The 26,458-nt window shown below is 56.1% G+C and overlaps 1 protein-coding gene and 1 pseudogene across 5 annotated transcripts; both read left to right on the forward strand.

Moving 5' to 3' along the window:
• The first annotated feature begins 5,847 nt into the window (after positions 1-5,847).
• Positions 5,848-13,250, forward strand: LOC142821511 (E3 ubiquitin-protein ligase TRIM39-like; annotated as a pseudogene).
• Positions 13,251-20,296: 7,046 nt separating this feature from the next.
• LOC142821505 (zinc finger protein RFP-like) lies at positions 20,297-26,162 on the forward strand. Of its 5 annotated transcripts, XM_075912641.1 has the most exons (7): positions 20,698-21,610; positions 21,867-22,010; positions 23,007-23,029; positions 23,747-23,859; positions 24,566-24,586; positions 24,835-24,861; positions 25,577-26,162. In XM_075912641.1, exons 1-7 carry the CDS (start codon positions 21,194-21,196, stop codon positions 25,939-25,941), a joined length of 1,110 nt encoding a protein of 369 aa, XP_075768756.1. In that variant the 5' UTR covers positions 20,698-21,193; the 3' UTR covers positions 25,942-26,162. The 5 variants fall into 5 exon arrangements, with proteins under 5 accessions (XP_075768755.1, XP_075768757.1, XP_075768759.1 ...); XM_075912640.1 differs by lacking the exon at positions 25,577-26,162 and having other exon boundaries at positions 20,297-21,610; positions 24,835-25,569; XM_075912642.1 differs by lacking the exon at positions 25,577-26,162 and having other exon boundaries at positions 20,297-21,610; positions 21,915-22,010; positions 24,835-25,569.
• Positions 26,163-26,458: the final 296 nt, after the last annotated feature.

Below are 26,458 nucleotides of genomic sequence, written 5' to 3' on the forward strand. Positions count from 1 at the left end.
AGCGCTAGGAAGAAGGATCCAAGACTTTGGAGAGCAAGTGGTGTTCTCGTCCATCCTCCCTGTTGAAGTGAAAGGACTGGGCAGGGATCGTCGAATTGAGGACGTAAATGCGTGGTTGCACAGGTGGTGTCGCAGAGAGGGCTTTGGTTTCTTCGACCATGGGACTCTGTTCCGGGCGCAAGGATTGTTAGGAAGAGATGGAATCCACCTAACGAAGAGAGGAAGGAGCATCTTCGCGGGCAGGCTTCCAAACCTAGTGAGGAGGGCTTTAAACTAGGTTCGTCGGGGGACGGTGACCAAAACCCTGAGGGGAGTGGGAAAGTCAGATACCGGGAAGAAATGCATAGAGCAAGGAGCGAGAAAGGAGGACCCCAGTTTCAAATGGAGAAGATAGTGCAATCAACTGGTTACCTGAAGTGTTTGTACACTAATGCAAGAAGCCTGGGCAACAAGCAGGAAGAACTGGAGGCCCTGGCCCAGACCAAGAAATATGATTTAATTGTGATAACAGAGACTTGGTGGGATGACTCGCATGACTGGAGCGCTGTCATGGAAGGGTATAGATTGTTCAGGAAGAATAGGCAGGGAAGAAAAGGAGGAGGAGTTGCACTATATGTAAGAGAGCACTATGATTGCTCTGAACTCCAGTATAAAGAGGGAGAAAAACTTGTTGAAAGTCTATGGGTCAGATTTAAAGGAGCAAACAGCAGTGATGTTGTGGTTGGTGTCTGCTACAGGCCACCGAACCAGGTGGATGAGGTAGATGAGGCTTTCTTCGAACAACTGAGCGAAGCTTCCAGATCGCAGGCCCTGGTTCTCATGGGGGACTTTAATCACCCTGACATCTGTTGGGAAACCAATACGGCAGTACACAGGCAATCCAGGAAGTTTTTGGAGAATGTTGGGGATAACTTCTTGGTACAAGTGCTGAAGGATCCGACCAGGGGCCGTGCACAGCTTGACCTTCTCCTCACAAACAGGGAGGAACTAATAGGGGACGTAGAGGTGGGTGACAACCTGGGAAGCAGTGATCATGAGATGGTAGATTTCAGGATCCTGACCAAAGGAAGGAAAGAGAGTAGTAAAATACACACCTTGGACTCAAAAAAGCAGATTTTGACTCCCTCAGAGATCTGATGGAAAGAATCCCCTGGGATTTTAACATGAAGGGGAAAGGAGTCCAGGACAGCTGGCAGTATTTTAAAGAAGCCTTATTGAAGGCACAGAAAGAAACCATCCCGATGCGTAGCAAGAGAGGCAAACCTGGTAGGAGACCGGATTGGCTTACAGGGGAAATCCTTGGTGTACTTAAGCACAAAAAGGAAGCTTACAAAAAGTGGAAACTTGGACAAATGACTAGGGAGGAGTTTAAATGTATAGTTCGAGAATGCCGGGGGATTATCAGGAAGGCGAAAGCGCAAATGGAGTTGCGACTGGCTAAGGATGTGAAGGATAACAAGAAAGGTTTCTACAGGCATGTCAACAAGAAGAAGGTGATCAGAGAGGGTGTGCAGTCCCTAATGGATGAAGGAGGTAACCTAGTGACAGAGGATGTGAGGAAAGCCGAAGTACTCAATGCTTTCTTTGCCTCTGTATTCACGGACAAGGTCGGCTCCTGGACTTCTGTGCTAAGCGACGCAAGATGGGAAGAAGATGGACAGCCCTTGGTGGGTAAAGAACAGGTTAGGAACTATTTAGAAAAACTAAACGTACACAAATCCATGGGTCCAGACTTAATGCACCCAAGTGTACTGAAGGAGTTGGCAAATGTCATTGAGGAGTCTTTGGCCATTATCTTTGAAAAGTCGTGGAGATCGGGCGAAATCCCGGATGATTGGAAAAAGGCAAATGTAGTGCCCATCTTCAAAAAAGGGAAGAAGGACGATCCAGGGAACTATAGGCCGGTCAGTCTTACCTCAGTTCCTGGAAAAATCATGGAAGGAATCCTAAAGGAATCCATTTTGAGACACTTGAATGAGAGGAAAGTGATCAGGAATAGTCAGCATGGATTCACAAAGGGCAAGTAGTGCTTGACCAATCTGATTAGCTTCTATGATGAGGTAACTGGCTCAGTGGACATGGGAAAGTCAGTGGATGTTATATACCTTGACTTTAGCAAGGCTTTTGATACGGTCTCCCACAATATTCTTGCCAGCAAGTTAAGGGAATGCGGATTGGATAAATGGACGGTAAGATGGATAGAAAGATGGCTAGAAGGCCGGGCCCAGCGGGTAGTGATCAACGGTTCGATGTCAGGATGGCGGTCGGTTTCTAGTGGAGTGCCCCAAGGTTCGGTTCTAGGACCGGTTTTGTTCAATATCTTTATTAATGACCTGGATGAGGGGATAGATTGCACCCTCAGCAAGTTTGCAGATGACACTAAGCTAGGGGGAGAGGTAGATACGCTTGAGGGCAGAGATAGGGTCCAGAGTGACTTAGACAAATTGGAGGATTGGGCCACTAGAAATCTCATGAGATTCAACAAAGACAAGTGTAGAGTCCTGCACTTGGGACGGAAGAATCCCAAGCATAGTTACAGGCTGGGGACCAACCAGTTAAGTAGTATTTCTGCAGAAAAGGACCTGGGGGTTACAGTGGATGAGAAGCTAGATATGAGTCAACAGTGTGCCCTTGTAGCCAAGAAGGCTAATGGCATATTAGGATGCATTAAGAGGAGCATTGCCAGCAGATCCAGAGATGTCATTATTCCCCTTTATTCGGCTTTGGTGAGGCCACTTCTGGAGTACTGTGTCCAGTTCTGGGCCCCCCACTACAAAAAGGATGTGGACGCATTGGAGAGGGTCCAGCGGAGGGCAACCAAAATGATTAGGGAGCTGGAGCATATGACTTATGAGGAGAGGCTGAGGGAGTTGGGTCTGTTTAGTCTGCAGAAGCGAAGAGTGAGGGGGGACTTGATAGCAGCCTTCAACTTCCTGAAGGGAGGTTCCAAAGAGGATGGAGAGAGGCTGTTCTCAGTAGTGACAGATGGCAGAACAAGGAGCAATGGTCTCAAGTTGTGGTGGGAGAAGTCCAGATTGGATATTAGGAAAAACTATTTTACTAGGAGGGTAGTGAAGCATTGGAATGGGTTACCTAGGGAAGTAGTGGAGTCTCTATCCCTAGAGGTGTTTAAGTCTCGGCTTGACAAAGCCCTGGCCGGGTTGATTTAGATGGGATTGGTCCTGCCTAGAGCGGAGGGCTGGACTTGACGACCTTCTGAGGTCTCTTCCAGTTCTATGATTCTATGATAAGGGGATGGTTGGATGAAATAACATGATCTTGGTAACTAATTGACCATTCATTATCAGTTGGAAATAGGTCAATGGAGGGATGATAGGAGTTGCTATAGGGAACTTTCTGGGTGTCTGGCTGGTGAGTCTTGCCCACATGCTCAGGGTTTAGCTGATCGCCATATTTGGGGTCAGGAAGGAATTTTCCTCCAGGGTAGATTGGCAGAGGCCCTGGAGGTTTTTTGCCTTCCTCTGTAGCATTGGGCACAGATCACAGCTGAAGGACTCTCTGCATGTTGGGGCCTTCAAAGTATTTGAAGGCTTCAATATCTGAGACATAGGTGAGAGGATTATTCTAAGAGGGGTGGGTGAGATTCTGTGGCCTGCACTGTGCAGGGGGTCAGACTAGATGATCATAATGGTCCCTTCTGACCTTAAAGTCTATGAGTCTATGAGATTCATGAGAGACAATTTCTTACCTCATGCTGGGGCTACGTCTAGACTGGCATGATTTTCTGGAAATGCTTTTAACGGAAAAGTTTTCTGTTAAAAGCATTTTCGGAAAAGAGGGTCTAGATTGGCATGGATGCTTTTCTGCAAAAGCACTTTTTGCAGAAAAGCGTCCGTGACCAATCTAGACGCACTTTTGCGCAAAAAAGCCCCGATTGCCATTTTTGCGATTGGGGCTTTTTTGCACAAAACAAATCTCAACTGTCTACACTGGCCCTTTTGTGCAAAAGTTTTTCGCAAAAGGGACTTTTGCCCGAACGGGAGCAGCATAGTATTTCTGCAAGAAGCAGTGATTTCTTACAGTAGGAAGTCAGTGCTTTTGCGGAAATTCAAGTGGCCAGTGTAGATAGCTGGCAAATTTTTCCGGAAAAGCAGCTGATTTTCCAGAAAAACTGGCCAACGTAGACACAGCTATTGAGTCTCCCTCTGTGCCTTGTGCTAGGGAGCCTGCCCCCTGCAGGGAGCCTTAGGGCAGCCACTGCTACAGCAGGAATTTGGGCATCAGGTCACCCCACTGGGGACAATGGAGGGAAAAAAAGAGTTTTCCCTGCTATTGGGGGAAGCCAGCCAGGCCAAGGCCCTTTCAGCCAGTGGGTCTGTGCAGGTTGGAACCTTCTCCTACCAGTTCTCTGGCCTGAGTCCTGCAAACACCTGAACCTTTTGCTTGTTTCCCTCTCCATAGCAGGAGGCAAGTCACTAAACCAAACAACGCTGTGGCTTGAACTCCTGACCTTGGTGTTAGTAGTGCCACACTCTAACCAACTGAGCTAGCGGACCAACGAAAGTGCAACTCACAAGTGGCCCTTTCAAGAAAGGTGTCTCACACAGCTGCAGAGAAATCTCTGCAGCTGCCAATGGCTCTTCTCTGACGGGGCCACTAGCGACTCACTGTGATGTGGGCTGGCTAGTCCAGCTGGTCTGAGGTTCAGTCAAGGTGGCTGGCGGCTGGCATGGCGCAGTGAGACCCAGGGAAAAGAGGCAACCAGAATCTCTTGCTGCCAGCATCTTGCCTCCCAGCTACTTCCCTGTCAGCAGCAGCCACAGCCACTTTCGACCACTGGATCAGCGCAGGAAGGGAGTCGGGAATGGGGCCACGCCATTCCGCTCACAGTGCACTACATCATATCCTGCACGTGCAGGCTGTCTGCACACAGCATCCCAGCCTGCACATGCTAGCAGCCGGCCGCTGAGCACAGGGAGTGGCTCCGGCAGCGGCGAGGGCTTCATGTGCAGTGGCAGCTCACATTTTCCTAGGTCCTCCTGGGACATAGAAGAGGCCTCCCCTGGCCACCCATGGAACTGCTGGATCAGGAAAAGCCAACTGAGCCATGGTGCCCTCCTCAGGGATAGAAATGTAGCCGTGTTAGTCTGGGGTAGCTGAAGCAAAATGCAGGACAATGTAGCACTTTAAAGACTAACAAGATGGTTTATTAGATGATGAGCTTTCATGGGCCAGACCCATTTCCTCAGATCAAATAGTGGAAGAAAATAGTCACAACCATATATACCAAAGGATACAATTAAAAAAAATGAACACATATGAAAAGGACAAATCACATTTCAGAACAGGAGGGGGATGCGGGGGGGGGGGAAGGAAGGAAGGTAAGTGTCTGTGAATTGATGATATTAGAGGTTAGGAGAGTGGGATATTTGTGAGCTAATGGTATTAGAGGTGATAATTGGGGAAGCTATCTTGGTAATGGGTAAGATAGTTTGAGTGTTTGTTCATTCCTTCCCGGAGAGTGTCGAATTTTAACATGAATGACAGTTCAGAGGATTCCCTTTCAAGTGCAGATGTAAAAGGTCTTTGTAGCAGAATGCAGGTGGTTAAGTCATTGAGAGAGTGTCCTTTCTGGTTAAAATGGCAAGAAACTGTTTTTTCTTTGTGATCTTGTCTGATATCTGTTTTGTGGGCATTAATCCTTTGGCGAAGTGTCTGAGATGTTTGTGGAATGAGGAGTAACGGTAGTTCGAACTAGGAAGCCCAGTTCGAACTACCTAGTTCGTGCCGCGTGTAGCCGCACGGCACAGGGTTCGAACGAGCGGGGATTTAAAAATGGCAGAGCCTCGCTTATGCAAATGAAGCCCGGGAAATTCAAATCCCGGGCTTCATTTGCAAGTGCGGTATGCCTACATTACCCTCCTAGTTCGAATAATACTGGGGTGCTGCTGAGGCATGTATGTGACTCACCCATCACTAATAATCATCAAAGCCAGGACCCATTTGGGGACCAGTGTCTCCCAGCTGCTAAGGCAGGGCTGCCCCCCCCCCCCCCCCAACAGGCTGTTTTACTGCCTCAGGTGGGGTGGAGAACAGGGGTGATAAGGGCACCACCACCACATTTGGTTGCTGTCTGCTTTGCTGCCCTGTTTCCCTGGGCAGGACCCAGAGTGGCCACAGACACCTGCTCCAGCCCCTCGCGTTCCCCTGCCCTCAGGCCACACAGCACCAGGGGGTGGCTGCCCCCAGTTCTCAGACACAGCCAGTGCCTGGGCAGGCACGTGGCTGTTCTGTGCCAGCGACAGGGCACAACTGGGTCACTGGGGTTGAGGGCAGAGCCACCCTCCCCACTGAGACTCAGCCCTACTTTGCCCATCTCAGCTGCTGCCCCTCCCCCGCTGCTGTTCCTCCCACTGCCCTGGAGTCTTCTGGCTCCATCTCCCCCCCTTCCCCTGGGCTCCCTCCTGCCTGGGTCAGAGGCTGAGCCAGGCATGGGGGGAGGGGTGTGGGTATCTCAGCGGTTCCCAGTGACTAACTCTGTTTTGATCCGACCCCCCCGCAGTTTGCCCTTTTCTGCCTGACTGTCGGATACTCCTGCCCTCCCGTTACTACTCGCTCTGTGCCCCCCCAGCTGCCTCCTTGACACTGGCTGTGACCCCGCTTTGGGTGTCCCCAATGTCAGATCAAGGGCAGCTACTGCCTGGTGGGGGATGTACATCCCAGACGCTGCTTACTCTGATTGGGAAACAAAACCAACCTGCAGAGCATGGTTGCGGAGGGGTCATGGCTGCCGGGTAGCTGGCCAGCAGTTTCCAGGACGAGGTGACATGTCCCATCTGCCTGGAGTATTTCACAGACCCAGTGACCATTGAGTGTGGGCACAACTTCTGCCAGGCCTGCCTCAGCCAGTGCTGGGGGGAGTCGGAGCCCAACTTCTCCTGTCTCCAGTGCAGAGAGACTGTACCACAGAGACACCTGCGGCCCAACCACCAGCTGGGGAACCTGGTGGAGCTGGTGAAACACCTGCGGCTCCCGGCGGGGCCAGCGCCTGAGGCTCAGCCAGGGTGCGAGAGGCACCAGGAGGCCCTGAAGCTCTTCTGCCAGGAGGATCAAGTCCCCATCTGCGTGATCTGCAGAGAGTCCCGGGCACACCAAGCGCACAAGGTGTTGCCCATCGAGGAGGCTGCCCAGGAGTGCAAGGTAGGGACCAGGCTCTGCGGGGCGGGTTCTGGACCTTGGCGCTCCCTGCGGTGTGAGCTGCCCATGTCACCATAACATCAGCCTAATTATGTCGGTGCTGACTCTACAGCCAGGGCTGTCCCCAAAGGGATATGGGATCTAGGACACCCCCTGCCCCCCAGCTGCATCCTGCCTCTGCTCCACCCCTCCCCCCAATTCCAACTCCTGCTCCGCCCCATTGTCCTCTGACATGAGCCAGGTGTCACTGGGTGGTCTGATGTGGGGCAACAGCAGGGGGTCGGCCGCATTCCCGCTCTTCCTGTGGTGGTGGGATCTGAAGTGTCCCGGCAGCCTGCTCTGCCCTGCCACCCTCTCTTAGCTGGGGCCCCCCCTTCTCCATGGTACGGAGAAGTGTAGTAACCGTGGCCGGAGTCACTCTGCTACCGCAGTGACGCTGGGCACAGCTATCCGGAAGACCATAGCGCGGCAGAGTTGGAGCAGGGACGTCCTCAGTGTCCCTGCTGGAGCAGCCTCTGTCCCCATTAGGTGCAGGGGTCGAAGTAGGAATAAGATCCTCCGGCGCTTTTTCCGGAGGATCGGGGCCAATGTAGACGCTCTTTTCCGGCTTTTCTAAAAGCCGGAAAAAAGCGGCGGACATTTTTATTTAAATGCCGCGGGGGATATTTAAATCTCCCGCGGATTTCCCTATTGCGATCGCTGAAATTAACATGCCCCTTCCGGAAAAGGGGCCAGTGTAGACGTAGCCGGGGATGGAGATGCCCCGAGTGGCTGCAAGAAGCAGAGCCCCTGCTCAGAGCCGGGTATCTCTGCTCCCAGGGTGCCTTTGGGGATGGCAGAGCCGAGTGGCTGCCTCGTTCCAGGCTGGGTCCCCACTTGTGTGTGGAAGGCCGGTGTGTACAGCGCTCGCTGCCCATTGGCTGTTTGTGCCCGGCAGTAGAAACTCCAGGGGGCCCTGGGCCTGCTCAGGAATCAGCTGAAGAAGGCCGAGGCGCTGACGTCTAAAGAGAAGGAAAAAACCATAGAGTGGCAGGTGGGTGTCTGGGTTTCTCTCCCCGAGCTCTTCCCCCGGCAGGACCTCCAGGGGTGAAGGAGACAGAAAGAGCCAGGACAAGCCTGTGAACCTACTCTAGCAGATCAAGGCCACTGCGATGGGACCCTCTTCCCTTTCTCCCCCCCCCCCCCGAGTGACCAGAACAGGTTGGATCCCAGCCTCTGCTGCCATCGTGTGGACCCATCATCCCAGTCACCTGCTGCTGCTCCTGTGACCTTCCCTGGCCTTGTCTGTAGCCGGGGCATGAACGTCTGGTTCCCCGGCCTGTTACAGAGAGAGCCCCGCTAGGGGTGTAGGGTGTGAGGAGGACACTGGCTGGTTGCTGGACGCATGGGCACAGGGCACATGGCTGGGTTGGGTGAGGCCAAAGCCAGCCCTGGCAATGCTACAAAGGCCCAACACCCATGTGAGCCCCTGGACCACACCCAAAGAGCTATTGGCACCAGCCCCATGACCTGAACATGGCAGCCCTGGGAGCCTGTTGTCAAGAATGAGCATCGCCCATATCCTGCTGTGACGGGTCCTCTTGGTGTGTGTGTGCCCAGCCCTGTGCACCCAACTCTCCTTCCCCATGGATGCCCTGTGCAGCCCCCTGTAAATCTCTCCTGTTCCCTCAATTTCTTCCCTCTCCCTCTGGCCATCCCATGCCACCTGCAATAACAGACTGTGGCTTTACCTAGCCCCCTGGACAACCCAGCTGCGGAACAGGCCCTTTCACTCTGAGCTAAAACCAGCCCTTTATGATACAAACAACAAGGAATATGGATTCCTTGCTGTGTTTGCTGAAGCAGCCTGACACAGCTACCTCGCTGAAACCTCCTGGTGTGTTTCCTAAAGAAGTAATTATCTGTACAACCTCTCACAGATCTGATTCTCCCTGCTTCATGGGCATCTGGCCTGTGGTTTCCTCTCTTTTCCTTTCTCCAGAGGACAGCGCAGGCAAAGCGAGTGACAATTGCCGGTGAATTTAACAAGCTGCACGCGCTGCTGAAGGAGGAGGAGCAGCTGCTTCTGCAGAGGCTGGCGGAGGAGGAGAGGGAGACTCTGCAGTGGCTACAGGAAAATGTCTCCAAACTCTCCCAGCAAAGCTCCTCTCTGCAGCAGCTGATCGCAGAGATCGAGGGGAAGTGTCAGCAGCCGGTTGCTGAGCTGCTGAAGGTGAGACGGCATCAAAACTCTTCCTCCAGCCAGAATTACAGCTCGGATCCATGGGTTTGGAGCCCAGGAGTGAGAGTAAATGTGCTATGTGGATGATGCAAAATGATACGGGGCTAAACCCATCCCTGCTGTGAGTCCAGAACAATGAGCTCAGCACAGTCGCTAAACACAGATACGGATGGGCTGGGTCCCTAGGAAGGAAAGCTACTGAGCTAAATTCCTGCCTCACTTATACAAATGAAACAAGTGCTAATGGAAAACAGTGGAGGAGATTTTCCCATCAAACCAATGAAGCCCAAAAGTGTTAATTTATTTTCTCCATGAAAAGTTGGTGCCCAGAATGGAAAGTGCTCCATTTCATGCCCCCAATGCTAATACAGAGCATCGATTCTCTTTCTCCTTTCAGGACGTGAAAAGCACATTGAGCAGGTGCGTGTCCCATTTTTGCTGCCCTCCTATTCCTGGTGGGGGCCCTGCGGTGATGCTGGTGCAGAGCAGCTGATGATGCTGGGACATTTGCTTCCTAGGAGTGAAAACATGAAGCTCCAGGGACCCTAACCCGTTTCTACTGGCCTGCAGGACGGATATAAAATTTGTCTTGATATGAGGGAAGCTCTGAACAGATTTGCAGGTGAGTGGAGCTCCTGGGACATCGAGCTGTTTCATTCCGGGAGCTGGGGGCTTCTGTCCTGCTCTGCCAGTGGCCCCCGTAGCTTGTCACTGGGCTGCTCCTCTTGCTTGGGCAGGTCCAGTAAGAACCTGGCACGTGGGCCTGCACATGGCAGAGCTGTTCACTAGCCCAGTCCGAGCTCCTGTCATACCCCGCTTCTGGGACCCTCAGAAATGCTGAATCCCATTTACCTTCTGCCCCAGAGCCCTGGCCCAGAGAGCCAGCTGTGCCCTAGCACTGCTGGCTGCATCATTTCTCAGTGGAGTCCTTTCAGGCCGCTCCAGTGCCCCAAACGGCCAAGCTGTGAGTCTGGGGTGGGTCAGGTATTGCAGATAAGCCGTGGGGCATCTGAAATCCCTGGCTGGCCTCTCCCTCTGACCCTCTTCCGTGCAGTGTGCTGGGTTCCTGGCCAGACACCCGCTTGGGAGAGCGAATGTCCCACGGGCTGGAGTGTGTCTGGGCCGTGCTGCTGTCAGCCTCCTTGGCGAGCCACAGAGCCGGCATGATGGACACCAGCTGGTGGGGTTTGTCTTGCAGCATTAAACATGGCTGGGTAGATGGTGGGGCTGAACTTCTCCCCCTGCCCTGCCCCCCCAGCACAGGGCAGCTGGGGGTGGCCAGGACTTAACATGTCAGGGGAGAGGAGCCGGGCACCAGCACGTTTGTTATTTTCCGAACTGATGCAGCAAGAACCCTGGGGCAGGGCTGGGAACCACTGGGTCCAGATGGGCCGGGGCTTAGCCCTGGCAAACCATTGCAAAAATGAGACGCTGGAGGGTGGGTCCCCTCCCCCAGGCAGGCCCAGTCCAGCTCTGCTGCTGCCCGTCACTCAGACACTAAAAGGGTCCCAACATTTCCTGGCCCCACATGGCACCTCAGTGGTTTATGCCCAGCCCCGGGCAGCCCAGCTCTGTGGGGTGGGCCCCAGGCAGGGCAGGTGTGTCCCTGGCAACACAGGCTGAACCTGGCACCTCCCCTACCCGGCTGTCAGGGGGTCTCATGCAGACCCTGCTTCCAAACCAGCAGGAAACGAGCCGATTGTCCAGGGCATCCGGACCAGCCCCACTGGTACCGGCACAGACAGCAGCTGGGAGAGCTCGTCCAGGCCCTGCTGTCACACCCGCCCTGCACTCTCAGCCACAGGTGTTTTCCCACAGGCTGTGTCTGTTCTAAATAGGCAACACTGCCTGTAACGGGGGGGGGGGGGGGGTTCTGAGGAAATTCGGGGGGGTGGTTTCTGAGGAAATTCACCCTCCAGGGGAGTGGGTCTAGGAACCCACCATCCCTTCACCCATCACAGCCCTTATGGTGCTGCTCCTCTTGTGCCCCATGGCCCCCTTCTGTTCCTGTCACCTGCCCCTCCCCTTCCCTCTCCCAGCATCAGCCAGTTCCCTCCCCCCACACACACTGTCTCCTTCCCACCCTGCCCCCCTTTCCTGCCCTTCCCCTCCTCATTGTCTCCTCACAGGCAGAGGGGCCCTGACTCCCCTCAGACAACCCCCCCCCCCCGAGAAATTAATGGGGAGGCAGGTTAATTTCACTCTGAGCCCAGGGACCAGCCCCTGCCCCCGCACTGACTCTGTGACTCTCTCCCCAGTGGACGTGACGCTGGATCCAGACACGGCAAATCGCTACCTCGTCCTGTCTGAGGATCGGAAAAGTGTGAGACACAGAAACAGGCGCCAGGCTCTGCCCAACACCCCCGAGAGATTTGTTACTTACCCTGAAGTTCTGGGCACCGAGGGGTTCGCAGGCGGGAGACTTTACTGGGAGGTGGAGGTGGGAGACAAGCCTGAGTGGGAACTGGGGGTCTGCAGGGAATCTGTGAGCAGGAAGGGGGAGAGTGAAAATTCACCTGGGAATGGATACTGGGTTATGTTGCTGAGGGATGGGGAATACGAGGCCTGCACCTCCCCCTCCACTCCCCTTCCCATGAGTGCCAGGCCCAGTCGGGTGGGGGTTTTCCTGGACTACGAGGCAGGCGAGGTCTCATTTTACAATGTGACTGACAGGTTCCATCTCTCCACCTTCATCAACACCTTCTCCGGGATGCTCCGCCCGTATTTCTACACTGGTTACAGTGATAATGGTGCAAATGCAGCTCCCCTGACCATCTGGCCGATTCTGGCCCAGGCCCGAGGGAATGGCAGTGCGGCCAACTGAGACTCTCCCCTCCCGCTGCCCTGGGTGGGGGTATGCACCATGCGGAGTCAATGGGAGACATTCTCCAATCAGCTCCCTTTGCTCTTCCCATCTGGATAGAGCACTGGGGTGACTGCAGAGCAGCCTGCATTCTATTTGGGGGGGGTCTTCACCGCACCCCCTAAATCCAGTGCCGGGGGTTGATCTCAGAGTGTGACCCCAGGCTGTTGTGTAGCTGGAACCAGCAACCCCCTTCTCAGCACTGACCCCAAGCCTGTTCCCATGGAGATGGGACCAGAGACATCACCTCCCCCCCTCCACCACCACCTTCCTCTCTGTTTCCAGCTCCAGGCCAGTGAGCTGAGGGAGGGGAGAGGGGCAGAGAAGGGGGTGGGAGAGTCAGCAGCTGGGGTAGTGGAGGAGAAGGCAGCTGGCTGTATGGGTGCGGGGGCTGTGGTGGTGGGTGTAGGGACAAGATCCGTGCGGACACAATGTCGGGGTAACTGCTGTGGCCAGCAATGGGGAGAGGGTAAACTCTCCCCCAAGGAGGAAGAGCCCCAGCAGAAATGACAGAGCGGGGCAGAGGAGCCCAGTGTCACCTAAAGTCTTCCTAAATTGGTAAAATAGGTCTCCATCTGGGAAAGATTGGGAACCGCTGCTGTAGGGGCTGCTCTGTGCTGTGAACTCACCTCTGTGTTGGGGGAGCTGGTCCCAACACGATGGAGGGAGGGGAGGGATGAGCTGGTGAAGGGCTGGGTGAGGGATGGGCCCAGGCTGGGTCACTGGAGCCCCCACTCATGGGACAGAGCCCAGCAGATTTTGTTCCCCTCTTTTACAGCTGTTTTGTTCTGCTCTGTCCAAGTTTTCTGCCTGTTTCCCTTCCCCACTCCCTGGCTCAGGGCAGCATATGGTGACAAACTGGGACCCTGCTGTCAGAATTTTCTACTATTGTGGGATCCCCGTGTAACATAGACAGAAATACCAATGGTCCCGGTTACAATATATTGTTGTCACAAGGTAACAAGATGGCTATTTAGTGCACAAAGAAAATAAAGTGTCTAAAACAAATTCATCCAGATTGCTCCGGGTCCCACCCCCCTGCAATGCTCTGTGATAAAAGTGACTGATTGGGCCAATTTCTTGAGTGAGATATTGGCTACCGAACAAGCAAAGGCTGGGGGAAGACGTATCACACGGCATTGGAAGGTCAGCTTTGGTTCTCAAGTATCAGAGGGGTAGCCGTGTTAGTCTTTGGTTCTGTTTTCCGAGTCGTAATTTAATTTAGAAGTTTCATTCACGATGGGCAGTTTCTGACATGATGCCCAAAAATGACATGGATTATTTGAAAATAAATCCCCTACGATCACCGGCAGATAGAGCCATGTTTAGTTCATCCAGTGAACTGGTTTCTAGGTGACACAAAGTTCCGATGCTGCTTGTTGTTCCCCTTGTTTCGTAAAGGGGAAGATTAAGCTGAATCATAGATTACTAAGACTGGAAGGGACCTCAAGAGGTCATCAAGTCCAGTCCCCTGCCCTCATGGCAGGACCAAATACCGTCTAGATCATCACTGATAGACATTTATCTAACCTACTCTTAAATATCTCCAGAGATGGAGATTCCACAACCTCTTAGAGAGACTCTTCCCATAAAACTGTCTTCAGCATGCGAGGCCCATACTTGGATAAGAATATTTGCATATGAAAATATGGCAGCAAGCAAGGCTATGTCTACACTGGCGGCTTCTTACGCAAGATCATCTTGCGCAAGGTTTCTTGTGCAAGAGGTCTTGTGCAAGAAAACGTCCACACTGCCATGTGCGAGCTGTGTTTTTGCGCAAGAATGCCCATAGCAGTGTGGACGCTCTCTTGCGCAAGAAGTCCCTGTCCAGCGTCCACACTGCCCTCTTGTGCAAGAGCTCCTGTGCAAGAGGGCTTACACCTGTAAAAAAAGAGCGTAGCTCTTGCGCAAGGAGCCCCCTCTTACCGCACCGTACTGTAAATCTTCTTGCGCAAGAATGGCCATACTTGCGCAAGAAGCCACGTGTGTAGACATAGCCCAATTGTATGAATCTTCCTCTGCAATGTGAAATGTGAGTTTGATTTTAAACAGAAATGCAATAGCTGAGGGTTGTTTTCTTGGCTGTGCTGGGCCAATCACATCTCAGGAACACTGCTGGCCTTGTGCTGCCTATTCCTGGTTGACCCCATTAGGAGCTGGTGGAGCAGTTCTAGGGCTTGTCTCCAGCTGTCACCCCAGAAGGGACAGTTGTGTGAGAAATTCCATGGGAGTTTAAAACAGCTGTGACGCGGATCGGCTCCTGTGACGAGGCAGCCGGTCTCATCCCGCTGCCCCGCATGGTCAGGAGCAGCGGGGGAGCCGCGGGGGAGCCCGAGACCGCTCCGCCCGCTGCGGATACGGCTGTGGTGGTGGGGCCGCAGCCCAGACCGGTGCGCTCAGATGACGTCACCCGTGATGTCACCTCGGGACTCCTGGGGAGCTGGGTGATGCAGCCGGGGGCGGAGCCTAGAGGGGACACGCAATGGCAGCCCTTTCAAAAGGGCCAGGAGGGACAGGAGTCGGGGGGGGGGGCACCGGAGGAGCCGAAAACCCCAGTGGAGGCTTGGAGGCGGCAGCGTGCAGTGAGTCTCTCACCGCAATGGGGGGTTGACTGACCCGAACCGGGGAGAGAAGGCCCAGGGCAGGGCCGCGGACCCCATGAATGGAGGGTTAAGGGGACTCAACCCCCTCCATTGGCAAGGGAGAGCTTCCCCTGCCTTAGGGCCCTGGGCTGGGACTCAGAGAGAGGGAGGGCCCAAGTCCCCTCCCCGGTCCCCCCGTGCGACCCACCTTGCGACTGGCCCCTGCCGCTATACCAAAGGCGGGTCAGTGGTCCCTCGGTACGAGGGGACTTTATTGCCCCCCCCCCAAACATGGGCGGGGTGCAAGAGACCAGTCCATTACAGCTCCTAACCCTGTGGGCTGCAGGCCGGGGCAGGTCTTGGGGCTCAGTCCCTATGAAGGAGGCTGCCCAGGGGTACAAGATAGAAATCTGGGTTCCCTCCATATTCATTAAGGATCATTGAACCCTGCAGGTCTCTTTTGCCATCTCTGCCCTGGTGGAGATGTCCCTGGTATGACATCTGCATGGGGATATTTTGTTCACCCCTGTAAGTTTCAGGCTCTTGTTGCTGACATTGTCTCCTGCAGGTGACATTCCAGGAAGCCCTGGGTTTGCTCAGGAAGGATGAGACAGAGGCTCTGAAGAAGGAACACGGTGAGGAAGTGACAGCCCCAGAGTGGCAAGCAGGTGTCTGATTTTACTCTGGAAAAACACTAGATTCTGCATAGCCAGGGGTGAGGCCACATTCCCACAGAGCGCCCGGTGTTCTGCCTGTGCCTCCCACCATCCCTAAATCAAACATCCCCTAGTAATTTCACACGCAGTATCATGGGCAGAACGTCCCCCTCGTAGCCAACATGCTGCAGGCAGGCAGAAGACCCATAGCCAGGAGAGGGCCCCAGGTGGGGCAGCAGGGCACAGAGGCTTGCCAGTGACATGGTGTACCCCAATGAGACACTCGCCCCAGCAGGAGCGCCATACGGGGGACTGGAACTCCAGCACTCCCAGGACTGGTGACTCGTGGCGGGCTGAACAGTTTATTCATCAACAGGTTTGGGTCGCAAACCACCAGGCCCCTTGGTTAATCCACAGCAAGGTTAATCCATGGCCGGCCATGTCCCAGGGTGAGCCCGCCCTCCCTGCAGCCTGTGGGGAGGAATTCTGGGCTTTCTCTGAGGAGGGGACCCAGCAGCAAGGGGGGTGCTCCAGGCGCATTGGAAGCAGTGGGCTTTGCGGCTTGTACCATGGCCATGGTGGTCATCTTGGCTGCTACTCTCTGGTCTCCCTGCAGAGGCCCAGCCATCAATGCAAAACCTGCCCCGTGATGGGCAAGCCCTGTTTGCGGAGCCGAACCATACAAAGCTCCATGGCCTTACAGACTTCCACACAACCCTGAGGATGCTGGGCTGGGACACATCCCTGGATCTTCCTGTTAGCGGCTTAAGCTACAGCCGGCCCAGGCCAAGGAGGCTGCGCCCGCCAGGAGCTGCCTCATGCCAGGAGGCGACTGAGCAAACAGCCCCAGGCTCCCGTTCAGTCAAGCTCGACTCATCCCAAACCTTTGGGCAAATGCCCTTTTTGAGGGTCTCCCTGAGGACGACGTATCACTCTGCTCCCAGATCCTTCCTCTCTGCATTTACTCACCACGCGCTGCCCTTCCTCCCAGCCTGGGAGTCCTTAACATCAGATCAGTGGGTCCTCAGTACGGTGATGCATGATTACACCTTGCAACAAACCTGGGGTGGGCAATAATTTTTGATGGGAGCGGCCACTCCAAGATTTTGGTCAGGGGCTGCACTTTTCTATGTAAAGGGCTGGGGGATGGGATGGAGGTTGGGTGCAGAAGGGAGCTCAGGGCAGAAGACTAGGGTGCAGGAGGGAGGGTGGGGTCTGGGCAGGAGTTTGGGTGAAGAAGGGTTGTGAGCTGGGACAGGTGCTTGCTGTGGGTCTGAGCAAAGACTTCCTCTCCATTGCCGGCTTCCTCTCTTGGGTGGGGTCTGGTGTCTGTGTTCCTCTTGATCCCTCTCATCATCATGGTCCAGCTGAAGATCCAGCTGGACCAGATGCAGCTCATCCTGATGGCTCTGGTGTGTCTGAGCCATGATTGGCACAGGCTGCTGATGAGTCCGGCATCTCCCTCCATGTCCTATCCTGCAATGTGCAGACCTGTTCTCTCATGACCACGATTTCCAGTTGCACCGTAGGCTGGTGTCACTCCACCTCATGGTGCAGCTGCTGCTTGGCTGCCTCCGCAGAAACAGCCTGTTTGGAAGGGTGAAGCAAGTTCCTCTAGGGAGTCCAAATCCTGTGACCAGGCAGGCAGGCCTGGCAACCTGGGCCCAGTTTTGCAACTGGGCTGCAGAGAAGGCGCCTCCCCTTCTCGGGCTTCCTTTACAGACCCTGCTGGATTGTCGGCTTCGTCACAAACATCCAGGCCTGGTTCATGCCTCCATTAACATGCACTTTGTTTCACTGATTCATTTTCCTTCTTGGGGGGAGAAGAGAGAAGGCTTAACCCCCCCCCCCATTGCCCCCAATGATTGTGAAACAAATTCTGTTCCCCTTTGCACCCAACAAAAGCAGTGTACTGCAGAGGAATGTGATTCGTCCTGTCATTAATGACCATCAGAGCCAGGAGCCCATTTGGGGATCGGTGTCTCCCAACTGCTAAGGCCGGGCTGCCCAGCCCAACAGGCTGTTTTACTGCCCCAGGTGGGGTGGAGAATGGGGGTGAGGGGAGCCACTCCAGGGGGCTGCTCTTTGCTTCACTGCCCTCTTCCCCTGGGCAGGACCCAGAGTGGCCACACGCCTGCTCCAGTCCCTCATGTTCCCTTCCTGTCTGGCCCCACAAGCTCAGGACCAGTAGCCCCGGGGCTGCGTGGGCATGTGGCTGCTCTGTGGGTTTGCCTGTCCCAACTGCTGCCCCCCTCCCCCAACCCAGCCCCCCCTCCATTGCTGTTCCCCAGCTGCCTGTGGACCTTCTAGCTCAGGGCTCCCTACACTTTTTCACCCAAAGCGGGGTCACAGCCCGTGTCAGGAGGAGATGGGGGGGACAGAGTGACTCTGATAACTGAGGGGGGCAAGGCTGGAGGGGCGGGAAAAGGGCAAACTGAGGGGGGGTCGGATCACAATGAGGTGCATCACTGGGAAGTGCCCCCCCCAACCTGGGCAGCAGGGAGCCCTGGGGTGTCCCATAATCACGGGGTGGGGGGTGGAGCCAGAAGGTTTCAGGGCAGTTGGGGGGGAACAGCGGTGGGGTTGGACGGGGGTGGGGGGAGCAACTGGGAAGGGCAAATTGCAGCTGAGTCTTGGTCACTGGCACAGAGCGGCCACTTGCCTGTCTGAGTGCTGGGGCAGCGACTCCCTGTGGCCCACTGTCCTGAGCTTGTGGGGCCCGAGGGGAGGGGAACAGGAGGGGCTGGAGCAGGCGTCTGTGGCCACTCCGGGTCCTGCCTAGGGAAACAAGGCAACAAAGCAGAGAGCAGCCCCCTGGAGTGCTGGTGCCCTTAACATGCCCATTCTCCAACCTACCTGGGGAAGTAAAACAGCTTGTTGGGGGGGGGGGGCAGTCCTGCCTTAGCAGCTGGGAGACACTGGTCCCCAAATGGGTCCTGGCTCTGATGATCATTGATGATGGGGTGAGTCACATGCCTCAGCAGCACCCTGCTTTTTTTGGGTGCGAAAGGGAACAGAATTTGATGGTGAAACATGAAGTATAAATGGGGGGAGGGGTTTAATCCTCCTACCCTTTAGCTCTTCCTCCCCCCCCCCCCCCAACAAGGAGCATGATTCAGGACAACAGCTTCCCTCCAGAAAGGGGATGATGCTGCATTTAAAAGTTGTGAGGAAACCCCCAAACCTGAGTGGATTTTCTCTCAGAAACTGACAATGGCCGTGGGACCAGCCTGTTGATGACACTGAGCAAAACCCCACTGCATCCGCCAGACAGTGACACACCCAAGCAAAGCAGGAGCAGACTATCTACATAGACACCCCAGGGTCCCTCCCCAAGCCCCACTCCCCGCTCACTGTAAGGGACAATCCTTCAGCTCCTGCCTACGCCTATAAACGGGAGCAGCGCCGGCTTCTGGGTGCCTTAAGAAACCCCAGGCCCTGTAGCATCTGAGGGTATGTCTACACTACAAAGTTAGTTCGAACTAACAGACGTTAGTTCGAACTAACTTTAATAGGCGCTACACTAGCGCTCCGCTAGTTCGAATTAAATTCGAACTAGCGGAGCGCTTAGTTCGAACTAGGAAAACCTCATTTTACGAGGATTAAGACTAGTTCGAACTAGCTAGTTCGAATTAAGGGGTGTGTAGCCCCTTAATTCGAACTAGTGGGAGGCTAGCCCTCCCCAGCTTTCCCTGGTGGCCACTCTGGCCAACACCAGGGAAACTTGTCTGCCCCCTCCCGGCCCCGGACCCCTTAAAGGGGAACGGGCTGGCTACAGTGCCCGTGCCAGGTGCAAGCCTGCCAGCACCCAGCCAGCAGACCCTGCACCTGGCACGGATCGAGCCACCCACCCGATGCCCCCCAGCCCTCCCCCTCTTCCTGGGACCAGGCTGGCGGATCCCGGGAGCTTGCCCAGGACCGCAAGAGGTGGGCACCCGCCTGGGCTAGTGCGGACATCGTGGACCTCATCCACAACCTCCGCACTAGGCACAGGAAAGTGGCCGGCTAGGGCAGGAGAGCTGCCAGCCTGGCCACCCAGGAGCAGGTGTGCATGAAAATCAAGGTGGTCCACTGAGACCCCCGACCCTGAGCCCTGAGCTTACAATGGCCATCCTGGGTCAGACCAAAGGTCCATCTAGCCCAGTAGCCTGTCTGCCAACAGCGGCCAACCCTAGGGACCCTGGAGGGGATGGACTGAAGACAGTGACCAAGCCATTTGTCTCATGCCATCCCTCTCCAGCCTTCCACAAACCTTGGGCAGGGACACCACTCCTACCCCCTGGCTAATAGCACTCCATGGACCCAACCTCCATGACTTGATCTCACTTCCCTTTAAACTCTGTTCTAGTTCTAGCCTTCACAGCCTCCTGGAGCAAGGAGTTCCACAGGTTGACTCTTTGCTTTGTGAAGAACAACTTTGATACTAGTTTGAAGCCTGCTAACCATTCCTTTCCTTTGGTGTCCTCTAGTCCTTCTATTATGGGAACTAATGAAAAACTTTTCTGTATGCACCCTCTCCACCCAACTCCTGCTTTTAGAGACCTCTATCCTGTCCCCCCTCCGTCTCCTCTTTTCTAAGCAGAAAAGTCCCAGTCTCTTTAGCCTCTCTTCATATGGGACCTGTTCCCAACCCCTGATCATTTTAGTTGCCCTCCCCTCTCCCACCCTCTCTCTTCCCCTCTCCCACCTCCTTTTCCCAGTCTCTCCCAGTTTTGTTCAATAAAGACAGATTCCATTTTTGAACACAATTGTCCTTTATTTTGTACATCAAGAAAAGGGGCTAGGGAAGGGTAAGTGGAAAGAGGTGAGGGAGGAATGGGGTACGCGCCCCCGATGGGGAGGACTGGGCTGGCTCTGCGGGCTTCTGGGGGTGGAAGCTCTCCTGCAGCCCCCCAATTGCCCCCTCTCCCCAGATGGCAGCCTGCGGCAAGTGCAGCCGGGCTGATGGCCGAGTGCTGTGATGTGCCCAGTGTGGGTACTTCGAGCAATCCAAGCCAGGACTGCTTTGCAAGCGGGGCACCCCTGAGAACTGTCTGTCCGGGGTGGGGGTCGGGACCCTTTAAACACAGCCCTCGGCTAGCCTGAGACAGCATCTCCACGCTCTAAGTCCTCCTCTGATGCCCTGCCGGCACTGCTTCCGGCCATCCTTAAGCCTGGTTCAGGGTCCACTTAATGTGGACATGCTAGTTCGAATTAGCAAAACGCTAATTCGAACTAGTTTTTTAGTCTGGATCCGTTAGTTCGAATTAGCTTAGTTCGAATTAACTAATTCGAACTAAGTTAGTTCGAATTAACGTTGTAGTGTAGACGTACCCTGAGAGACTAGCAAAAAGTCTGGAGAGTGTCATGAGCTTCTGTGGCACAGCCCACTGCCTCAGACGGCAAACATGGAGCAGTGGGTGGTGCCCATGAAAACTTGATGTTTAAGTTTCTTTTAGTTACAGACTAACACGGCTCCCCCTGAGACTTTTAAACAGGCAAGGTTCTGTGTCTGTATCTGCCCGGGAATTTTCTTAGGTAGCTTTGTGCTCGTTTGGGGGCATGCCTGGGGCTCTGACTTCTGTGGAGCTTTTTTTCTTTCTTCATTTTTGTCTGGCAAGTGTGATTGGCTCCCAGTTGTGCAACCTATTTAGGAGAAAAAAAAGCAGCTGGAACAGGCTGCACTGCTTCTTCCGATCGGGAAACGAAACCAACCCACTGGGAGGGGGAGGCCATGGCTGCCAGCAACCTGGCCGGGAGCTTCCAGGACGGGGCAACATGTCCCATCTGCCTGGAGTATTTCACAGACCCGGTGACCATCGAGTGTGGACATAACTTCTGCCAGGCCTGCCTCAGCCGGTGCTGGGGGGAGTTGGAGCCCAACTTCTCCTGCCCCCAGTGCAGAGAGACCATCCTGCAGAGACACCTGCATCCCAACTACCAGCTGGGCAACCTGGTGGAGCTGGTGAAATGCCTGTGGCTCCCGGCAGGGCCAGTGCCCGATGGGAAGCCAGCGTGCGAGAGGCACCAGGAGGCCCTGAAGCTCTTCTGCCAGGAGGATCAGGCCCCCATCTGTGTGGTGTGTGACAGGTCCTGGGAGCACCGTGCACACACGGTGGTGCCCATCGAGGAGGCTGCCCAGGAGTACAAGGTAGGGACCAGGCTCTGCAGGGTGGGGAGTTACAGGGGCAGTTTCTCTGCAGTGCAGAGCCCCCTGCATATGTCTGCCCTGCCCTGCCCTGCCCTGCCCTGCCCTGCGTAGAGCCAGGGGCCTGCTTGAGAGCAGGTCCTAGCCACATGGGCACTGGGCCAGGCTCAGCAGTGCTGCTGGGGAGTTACCGTGGGCTGGAGAGGGGGGACCTGCTTCCCCAGCCTCACTGCTTCGTGGTGCTGTTCTCCCTGGGCAGGAGCCAGTGGCCCCAAGCAGCCCCCAGCGCCGCTGTCTGTGTTTGCAGGAGCAAATCCTGAGCCACCTGCAGCATCTGTGGGAGGAGAGAGTCGCGCTCCGGGGCCTGGAATCTGACTGGGCCAAGGAGAGCGAGAGGCTCCTGGTAGGTGCCCGGCCCTGCCCAGCCACTTTGCACAGGGGAAGGGGGTCAGGCTCCTGGGGGGTCATGGCGTTAGTTTCCACTGGTGTCTGTGGGTTCATCCCTGCCTGTCTGGGAGCAGCCTCTGGCTCTGCCTCTCTACTGCGGAGGGCAGGAACGAGGCCTGTCAAACTGCTGCGTGCCCAGATGTGGCTGGGTCAGGCTGAGGAGACTATTTCCCAAGGCCTGGGCTGCACCTCATTTTTTTGGTAAAGTGACGAGGGTTGGGGTGATTTTTGGTGACACTTTTGCCTGGGGACAAGCCCTGGGACAGGCCCAGCCGGCCTGGAAAAGACACTGAGTGAAACGCTCCCTGCAGCCCGGACAAGGCTCTGCCACTTCCCATGGCCCAGCTCACCCACGTCCTGGCCCCGCCTGCTCTGCGTACCCAGAGGCAGATGGACGTGGAGCGACAGCTGGTGGGCTGGGAGTGGGAGCAGCTGGCGGAGCGAGAGTGCCTCCTGCTGACCCAGCTGGGAGAGCTGGATGAGGAGATTGGGAGGAGGAGGGAGGAACATGCCACCCGCCTGGGCGAGGAGATTTCCCGGCTCAGCGCCCTGATCTCGGAGCTGGAGGAGACGTGTTGGCAGCTGGCACTGGAATTGCTTCAGGTGAGACGGGGTCAGACATGCCTGGAGACCAGTGTGGGGAGGAGATGCCCCTGAGTCACTGGGGGCTCACAGGGTAACTCAGCGCAGAGAGCAGGGCCCAGGGGCAGCTGCAGGGGCAGGGCTCCAGGGCTGCAGAGAGGCAGGAGTTTGGCCCATTGGGAAGGCTGGTGAAAAAGTGGGCCTGGCCCCCTGCAAAGCAGCTGGTGAAAAGGGCTTGGCTCCTAGCACAGCCCTTCAGTGGGTCTCCCACCTGGGGGAGCAGCCTGTGGGGCAGGGGAGCAGCATGAGCCCTCTGGGGCCGGGCTGGGCCATGGGCACTGACTCTCTGCTCTGTCTCCTTCCTCTCTAGGGCATGAGAAGCACTGAGAGCAGGTACGTCCGGGCTCCATCTGCCCCCCACCCCCGTCATGCTGGTAGCAGGCTCAGAGCACGGGCTGTGAATCCAGCCACAGCCCGCCACCATGGGCCTGTCTCACCCTCTGAACCCTGCCTCCTCCGTACCCACCGTCCTAGGGCCACTGCCACTGTGGGGGTGTGAGGCACCCTGGGAGGGGACTGCCCCCAAAGCTCTGGGCTGGGGAACCCTCCCTGGGGGCTGCGCTGGCTCAGGGGAATATTAATAGAGCTGAGGCCGGTCACCCCAAGGACCCAGCTGGGACCTGCCCCCAGCTTTGGCATAGCTCGTGGAGGAGGGGGGAGCTGTGGGGAAAGAGCTGAATGTCCCAGGATAGGCCTTGGGGAGAGTGTCCCCATCCCAGAGCCCCCACTCCATGGGGAGTGACCAGGCCCTTGGGGGCCGAGCGGAGAAACTGAGGAGCAGCTGGGTCTGGAGAATGGGCCCCTCTCCCAGCCAGGCCTCTTTGGGGCACATAGGCTGGGCCAGGTGTGTGGGAGCTGGGCCTGGTGTTGCCTGGGCTGTTTTCCCTCTGGCTGGAGAGAGGCCCCAGGCCAGGCACGGCAGGAAAAACTCCCTGGGCAGCCGAGGTCAGGGCCCTGTGAGCTCTGCCTGTGGCCCAGCCCCCACCTGCTCCCCTGTCTGGCTTTGAGGGGCCGAGACAGGAGGCCAATAACACCCTCGTGTCTCTGCAGGGGCGAGGAGGCGACGTCGCTGCATCCGGCACCCAAGTGCCCGGAGCTGGAGCGGAGAATCCGGGACTTCCCAGGAGAGAACAGTCTCCAGGGGGCCGTGACGGGATTCCTGGGTACGGGGCGGTGCTGTTGAGGGTTCCTCTCTCACTGTATGGGGGTGTAGAAAGGCCCAGCTGGGACCCCAGGGACTGCTCCTGAGGGGCTGACGAGTTCCTGAGTCCAGAGGCTGCTGTGAGCAGAACGGCAGGATCCCAGCGGGATGCGACTGGCGGAGAACACTCACGGGGAGTGAAGGTGCCTCCCCCGCTGCCCCGGACCCTGTGGCCACCCCCTCCTGCTGCCAAGCAGAGGGTCCCCCAGCCCAGCCTGTGTGGGCCGAGGGGCAAGGGAAGCTTTCCAGGGAACCCTGGGAGCTGGTTGCCATGAGAGACTTTGTCACAGACTCAGGGCCTGAGTCCCAGCTCCCTGGACGTTCATGGAGCCTCCCTGGCTGACACCAGCCACGCACCTGGACCCGGTGTCTGAACCCCTTGGGCCAGACGCTCAGAGCTAGGCAGGTGCCTGGCGGGAGTTTCAGAAGCCCCAGAACAGCTTGGGCCCCTAACTCCCACTGGTGCCCATAGGAGTTGGGCACCTCCCCTGTGTGGGTGCATGTGAAATCCCAGGGGCCTGTCTGCATGGCTGGGAGGGGGGAAATGCCTGAGAGAAGCTGGCTCCCGGGCCTTACTCCCCAGGGCCCTCTGGCAGCGTGGGGCAGAGCTGGGCTGTGATCCCTAGGCACTGCCCCCGCCAGTGACAGGTTTTTCTCTTCCCTTTCAGGGGCACTGGCTGAGGATACAGGTGAGGATCCCGGGGCACTGCCCTAGGGCCGGGCACGGCAGCTGCTGGGAGCCTGTTCCCCCGCCCAGAGCAGCCCCTGGGCTGAGCAGGCGCGAGGGGAGCCCAGCCGGGGAGCGTGGGCAGCCGAGAGGAGTCGGAGGCAGTGGGACCCTGCTCTGTGGGGAACTGGGGCAGAGGGAGGGGCCATGACATTCCTGCTCTGAGGGCTGTGCAGTGGGAATTCTCACCGCTCTCTCTGCTTGTTCCAGGACTCAGGCGAGCCCGAGTATTTGCAGGTAACTGGTCTCACTCTGGTGTCAGTGACTCCAGCTCCTGCCCTGGGGCGAGACTGACTCCCTGCACTCCCCCCGCCCCCCCAGTGCTCTGCCAGTGCCCCAGGCCTGGGAGATGGCCCGGCCCCTGGGGGAGGGGGAGCAATAACACCAGACCCTTGGGCCCACCCTGTTCAGGGACCCCACAGACAGGGGGTCGGAGTGGCATCATGATCCCAGCCTTGCCCTGGGGATGTGAGTCCCCGTCCTCCCTGAACCTGTCCCCTCTGTCCTTTGGAACGTCCTGTGTTCTATCACCTCTGCCCTTTGGTTCCCACTCTTGTCCTCACTACCCCTCTGCCCTCCTGGTTCCTGCTCCTCTCTTTAGCCCCCTCTCCTTCCTGGTGCCTGCTTGTCCATTTGTCCCCTAATGTCTTCTTCCTCTTTCCTTCTGCTCCCTCTAGTGCTCGCCCTTCTTCCATGTTCCTGGCACCTGCCCATTCTCTCCTCTTTGTCCTGCCCCTCTTCCCCTTCCTGTCTCCACTCCCCTTCCATTGTTCCTCTGGGTCTCCTCCTCACCTGCCCCCCATCTATCTTTCCCCTCCTTATGGCAGCTGCCCCTGCCTCTCTTTATGTTGTATCAACTCCTGACACAATTAATGGGGAGGCAGGTTAATTTCCCTTTGGTCTGAGGGACCAGCTCCTGCCCTCAGCCCTGACTCTGTGACTCTTTCCTTAGTGGATGTGACTCTGGATCCAGACACGGCCCATCCCAAACTCATCCTGTCGGAGGATCAGAAACGTGTGAGATGTGGAGACACGCGCCACGTTGTGCCTGACACTCCTGGGAGATTTGATCCTTGTGCTTGTGTCCTGGGTGCCGAGGGGTACGCGGGCGGGAGGCATTACTGGGAGGTGGAGGTGGGAGACAAACCTAGATGGACTCTGGGGGTTTGCAGGGAATCTGTGAACAGGAAGGAGTCGGTCACACTATCACCTGAAGATGGACACTGGGCTGTGTGGCTGAGGAACGGGGAATATGAGGCCCTCACCTGGGGATTTTCCTGGACTACGAGGCGGGCGAGATCTCGTTTTACAATGTGACTGACAGGTCCCATCTCTTCACCTTCGCCGACACCTTCTCCAGGACGCTCCACCCTTATTTCTATCCTGGTCATAATGCTCAGGGTAGAAACGCAGCTCCCCTGACAATCTGCCCAGTCCTAGGTGAGGCTGAAGGGATTCTCTGTCCCTGACAGTGACCCCCATGGCAGAGCCTTTCTGCTGACCAGATCTCAGACCTGTTCTCATAGGGATGATCTGAAAGGCATCTGCAATGGATTGTCACTCCTACGGTGTAGTCTGTGAGCTGGGGGAACTGCTACAACCCCTCTAATGCCCAGCTGGCTGGCCCTGCTTGCAGTGCTTCTTTGGAGATGGTCAGCTTCACCTGGCCATTATAACCCACAAGCTTCAGAGGGGGAGCCGAGTTAGTCTGTACTAGGAAAAACTTAAAAAACAACAAATAGTCTTGCAGCCCCTTAGAGACTAACCAAACATGTAGATGGGATCATGTGCTTTCATGAGAAGTGGGCTGTGCCTACAAAAGCTCATGATCCCA

The sequence above is a fragment of the Pelodiscus sinensis genome, chromosome 31 (assembly GCF_049634645.1).
Source record: "Pelodiscus sinensis isolate JC-2024 chromosome 31, ASM4963464v1, whole genome shotgun sequence".
NCBI lineage: Eukaryota > Metazoa > Chordata > Testudines > Trionychidae > Pelodiscus > Pelodiscus sinensis.

What these genes read in the sequence shown, in the direction of transcription:
- LOC142821505 (XM_075912640.1), top strand. Translation starts at nt 21,194, where the DNA reads ATGGCTGCCAGCAACCTGGCCGGGAGCTTCCAGGACGGGGCAACATGT. An exon ending in AGGCTGCCCAGGAGTACAAG is followed by an intron (nt 21,611 to 21,866) that starts GTAGGGACCAGG and finishes CTCCCTGGGCAG; the next exon opens with GAGCCAGTGGCCCCAAGCAG. An exon ending in GGCCGTGACGGGATTCCTGG is followed by an intron (nt 23,860 to 24,565) that starts GTACGGGGCGGT and finishes CTTCCCTTTCAG; the next exon opens with GGGCACTGGCTGAGGATACA.